Consider the following 5,473-nt stretch of genomic DNA (forward strand, 5'->3'; position numbering starts at 1 on the left):
TGGGGTCACTTACGGAGAGGAAAAAAAAATTGTACTAAGACACCAGTAACATTTAGACGAGCAGTGAAAAATAAAAGGAAGAACGTTAAAAGATGAAGTCGAAAGGACTGCAAATAGTCACAAAGGAAAGCACAGCTTCTGTGCTCTTCTGCACCGTGAAGTTTTAAGAGACAGCTGCTCACGCGCGGCATCGACTAAGCCAAGCCCACGAAACCCAATAGCGAAAGCATAGCCGAGCTCCCGCCGACTCCGCCATGTTTTCCCAGTGAGCATGTGTGCGCATACGTGCATACGTCCCAACCAATCGGTGCCCACGTCGGCGACTCGTTCACTACCGGGGCGGGGCGGCCTTCTACACAGGCGCGGGGTTGGGCGGGCCTTCTTCCTTCTCGCCGAACGCCGCCAACATGGTGAGTATCGCCGGTGCGGGCTCCATGTCTGACCCCTATGCCGCTCCAGCTTTGCCTGGGCTGGGGGCCGGAGGCGAGCAGCGGCGCTCAGTGGATGTTAGGTATCGTGCAGTGAGGTTCCCCGGGTGGGCAAGACACAAGAGTTGGGAGCTTTCAGGATGCGCGCCCGAGGAGCGCGTGGAGGACCGGGCCGGGCGCTCGCTGGGCCACGCGAGCGCGCTCTGGCCGCCTCCGCCGTATCGTTGCGGCGGCCAGTCGCCTAGCCCGCCCGCCGGGGCCGAAGCAGGGCAGGGCATGGTGGTCTGGCCGTGCTGGCTTCGTAGACGGGGAGGCCAGCGGGAGACTGACTTGCCACCGTTCCCTCTGTGGATTTCGTCCATCCTGGTTGTTCCATGGCACTTAGGCGTGTTCTCCTCAACATTCTTTTTTCCTGTTTTTAGCCGCACTATCTTTAAATTGCAAAGACTGGCAAACTGGATCGTATTTTTAATCAATCTCGCTGTTCTCTCTCCTCCCGCCTCCCAATTTTAGGTGTTCAGGCGCTTCGTAGAGGTTGGCCGGGTGGCCTACGTCTCCTTTGGGCCTCATGCCGGGAAGCTGGTCGCGATTGTAGATGTTATTGATCAGAATAGGGTAAGTGTAAGGAAAAGTGTCACGGCTTCACATGGCAGTGTAGACGACAATGGTAATGGTTTCAGCGGCCCTTTTAAGATAGGAGTACTATGGGTGGTAGTTTTAATTAAACAGCCAGCGCAGATAGGGGTTACAGAGCAAGAGGCCTGAATTGACCTGTATTACTGGGTTTGAGTAATACTTCTGTCTCTTAAACTAGGCAGTTTTAGACTAAAGGTGAGCTAAAACAGGCGAGATGTAAATCACTATGTTCAAAGCGAGTTTGGAACAAAGCCATAGAAAGCCCTGTTTCCTGTTGTCACTTATTGAGCACCACAAACTTAGGAATTGAGCAGATAGTTTTTTGTGGGAAATGGAAATATTAAATACAAAATTATATGTTGGGTTCTGTGCTTAACTATTACTGCTAAATCTTTTTAACCTTTAAGAAAGCATTTAAATATAAGAATTTGATGATTCTGAAAAGACTAATATGTAGGATATCTGCATTTTGAATACTGTTACATTTTTATACTGAGGTCATTGATCATATGTCTTCTAGGCTTTGGTGGATGGACCTTGCACTCAAGTAAGGAGACAGGCTATGCCTTTCAAATGCATGCAGCTCACTGACTTCATCCTCAAGTTCCCACACAGGTAACTATCCAACTATCACCCCTCCCATAGTTTTGTTAATACTAGTAAAAATTTGCTTAATTTCATTTAAAAATGTTGTTGGTTGTTTTGTTTTTCTCTTGAGAATATAGTAAGCAGTGTGAAAGTGAGAGCCATTTAGAAGAGAGATTTGCATTCTAAAAGTAGACAGACATTATTTACTTCTAAAATGCCCTGGGATTCGGTGGTTCTCTGGCTTTCCCTTTGTTCAAATTTCCCATTCTTTTTCTCTTGTACCCCTTTCTTTCAGGATTTGCACAACAAAGAACTTTCTATATGTGTAGTTCCCTGAACATGTGTTTGTCAATTTTAGCTTTAGAACAAAAAATACTAACATCGGTTGAACTTTTCATATGTGTTGGCTAATATTTAACTTATCATCTCCTTATGACAGCCACCAAAGAGGTTCTCTTCCTGGCTATTCATGAGCAATTAAGGCAGTCATTCTGTGATTCTTGACATGATGTAGGTCATGGAAGTTAAAAACCGATGTGTTGCTGTGTGGTGACAATTGTTTGCAATGTAACCTGTGCTATGACTGGTTTACTTTCTAAGCATACTGGATTTTGATGTTTGAAACAAATACCAAAGTGGTTACAATTCCATTTTACGGCATTTGAACACAAATCTTTAAGCATTACTGTACAGGATAAAACAAGGCATAAGGGACAACTACATTATTCTTTATGAAAAGGAAATTGCTTTTTGCTGCTGCTGCTGCTAAGTCACTCTATGTGACCCCAGAGACAGACGGCAGCCCACCAGGCTCCCCCGTCCCTGGGATTCTCCAGGCAAGAACACTGGAGTGGGCTGCCATTTCCTTCTCCAATGCATGAAAGTGAAAAGTGAAAGTGAAGTTGCTCAGTCGTGTCCGACTCTTCGCGACCCCATGGACTGCAGCCCCCCAGGCTCCTCCATCCATGGGATTTTCCAGGCAAGAGTACTGGAGTGGGGTGCCATTGCCTTCTCCAATTGCTTTCTACTCATCCACTATTTGAGTGATATATGCATATTATTGGAGGTGATTTTTAAGCCCAGAAAGTGGAGTGGTTGGCATATTTTTATTAAAAAGTTGTGTGTTTTGAGGATATAAGACATCCTGGCTTAGTGAACACTGTTGGAACAAGTAGAAGATAACATTGTGCCTTGTGCTGTTTTCTGTGGAGACACTACAACTGGAAGTAGAAAAAACAAGGGTTCTTGTGGCATTTTTCTTGTGCTTTTTCAGAGGATGAAAAGCTGTCCTTGAATCTGTGTGACCTCAGAGCTGATTTCTTAAATCTTTGTTCTTGTTTCTTTCTAGTGCCCGCCAGAAGTATGTCCGGAAAGCCTGGGAGAAGGCAGATATCAATGCAAAGTGGGCAGCCACAAGGTGGGCCAAGAAGATTGAAGCCAGAGAGAAGGTAATGATTTAGAGTTATTTGAAGTTGGACATGTTCTGATTTTGGAGGATTAGAAGGTGGTTTGACAGAGTTCTTTTTTTTTTTTTTTAACACAGAAAGCCAAGATGACAGACTTTGATCGTTACAAAGTCATGAAGGCAAGGAAAATGGTAAGTTTTTGTGATTGTTGTATTCCAGCCCTGAATTTATTTGTCTGGTAATTCTGTTTGCCTAAGTTTCTAGACCACAAAGTTGACATCATAGAAGTCTTAGATGGTATAAGGGTGGTCTCCTGTACCTACCTACATATCCATACATATAGGATGGGTAAGAGTTTTGTGTGCATATATAATGAACATTTTTATTGAAATTTTTCAGAGGAACAGACTAATCAAGATTGAAGTTAAGAAACTTCAAAAGGCAGCTCTCCTGAAAGCTTCTCCCAAGAAAGCCCTTGCTGCTAAGGGGGCAGCTGCAGTAGCTGCTGCTGCTGCTGCCAAGGTTCCAGCAAAAAAGATCACCACTGAGGGTAAGAAGGCTCCAGCCCAGAAGGCTCCTGCCCAGAAAGCTGCAGGCCAGAAGGCAGCACCTCCTCCTAAAACTCAGAAGGGTCAGAAAGCTCCATCCCAGAAAGCACCTGCTCCAAAGGCATCTGGCAAGAAAGCATGAGTGCATAAGAGGCTATTCGAATCAGAATAAAAGTTCTTTTTGACATGTTGGCAAATTATTTAATCTGTGGATTAAAGTCTTCTTGCTGGGGCTGGGTTTATGAGGCTGATTGATGGTAGGATTGTTACTGTCCTCATTGGAGAAGGAATTCCCGAGTCCCACTCTGTCCAGACTCAGATACTATCAAGTCATCACACAAAGTCCTAAGTAATGTTCTTAGGGAAATCATAATTAGACCACTGGGTTAATTTTCTTTCCCTGTACAAATATACATCTCATAAATAACTAAAATCCCAGATGCTTCTGATGCTCAAGAGTAAATTTTCTTACAAAAATACACTGTAGGTAAACAAATACTACATTTTGATAGGTCGGTTACTTAGTTTCCAGTTCCCGGTCATTTCTTAGTTTTGTTTAATGGCATTAATAGGCAAGTGATACAGTGTAATAGTTGCCGTGATAGAGGAAATACAGGCAATTTTGGGTTACTTGTCCTTCTGACAAGGACAAGGGGGGTTGTCTAAAGTGGAGTCTTCAGCTTCCACCCAGAACAGGGGTTGTGGGGAAGGGGGGTATGAATTTCTCTGGCATGTAGAAGACTTGCCAGAGACCACAGGACTAGGAAGCCAGGTGTTGGCTCTGTGGTGGGTGGATAGTGTGTATAAAGCCATAGAGTGTTTTTTAAATAGAGTGATGTCTAAAATTTACATTGTGTCCTGTTGAACGAACTGAAACATGGGACAGAAGAGTTGGGAAGGTCAGGTGGTTTCAAGTTTGGCAGTACTCTTTACTCTGTAAAGGTCCAAAGCCCAAAGTGGCACTGATGAAATTGTATTGAGGTTCATGAACTGCATCTTCTAGTATTCCTAGAATTGCATATTCTAGTTAGCATTCATGAGTATAATAATTTCTGAATGCTTTTTTGTCTGAAATCTTCCCTGGTAGTTCAGTTTGTAAAGAGTCCATCTGCAATGCAGGAGACTCTAGTTCGATCCTGGGTTGGGAAGATCTGCTGGAGAAGGGATAGGCTACCCACTCCAGTGTTGTGGCCTGGAGAATTCCATGGATTGTATGGTCCATGGACATGTATATTTTGGGCTTCCTGGTGTCTCAGATGGTAAAGCGCCTGCCTGCAATGCAGGAGACCCAGTTTCAAGCCCTGGGTCGGGAAGATCCCTGGAGAAGGAAATGGCAACCCACGCCAGCATTCTTACCTGGAGAATCCCATGATTGGAGGAGCTTGATAGGTTACAGTCCACGGGGTCACAAAGAGTCGGACACAGTTAAGCAACATCACTTTCAGTTTTCATTTTGCTTGTCTGAAAGTAGTTATTTCCCCCTTAAGAATTTTTACTTAGCACATCTGATAGAAACTGCCCAGGTGAGCCACAGACCACACAGGTGAATGGGTGTGTGCCTGGTCATTCACTTAAGTCGTGTCTGACTGTGACCCCATGGACTGTAACCTGCCAGGCTTCTCTGTCCATGGGATTCTCCAAGGCATGAATACTGGAAAGGGTTCCCATACCCTCCTTCAGGGGATCTTACTGACCCAGGGATTGAACCCATGGTGTCTTCTGCCTCTTCTGCATTGCAGTTGGATTCTTTACAGCTGAGCCACCAGGGAAGCCCCAGAGGGATTTGCCGTGACTTCAAATGCCAATTGCAAGGCTCTCGGGCCTCTTGCAGCTGTAACTGGAGTTCACATGACTCCCTCCTTTGTTA

The 5,473-nt window shown here is 44.9% G+C and overlaps 1 protein-coding gene across 1 annotated transcript; it reads left to right on the forward strand.

Annotated features, from left to right (window-relative positions):
* The first annotated feature begins 279 nt into the window (after window positions 1-279).
* RPL14 (ribosomal protein L14) lies at window positions 280-3,806 on the forward strand. Its single transcript, XM_019984766.2, has 6 exons — window positions 280-410; window positions 942-1,043; window positions 1,585-1,679; window positions 3,001-3,100; window positions 3,196-3,249; window positions 3,458-3,806. Exons 1-6 carry the CDS (start codon window positions 408-410, stop codon window positions 3,746-3,748), a joined length of 645 nt encoding a protein of 214 aa, XP_019840325.1. The 5' UTR covers window positions 280-407; the 3' UTR covers window positions 3,749-3,806.
* The last annotated feature ends 1,667 nt before the right edge of the window (window positions 3,807-5,473 follow it).

This window comes from Bos indicus, chromosome 22, assembly GCF_029378745.1.
Source record: "Bos indicus isolate NIAB-ARS_2022 breed Sahiwal x Tharparkar chromosome 22, NIAB-ARS_B.indTharparkar_mat_pri_1.0, whole genome shotgun sequence".
In the NCBI taxonomy this organism is placed as follows: Eukaryota; Metazoa; Chordata; class Mammalia; order Artiodactyla; family Bovidae; genus Bos; species Bos indicus.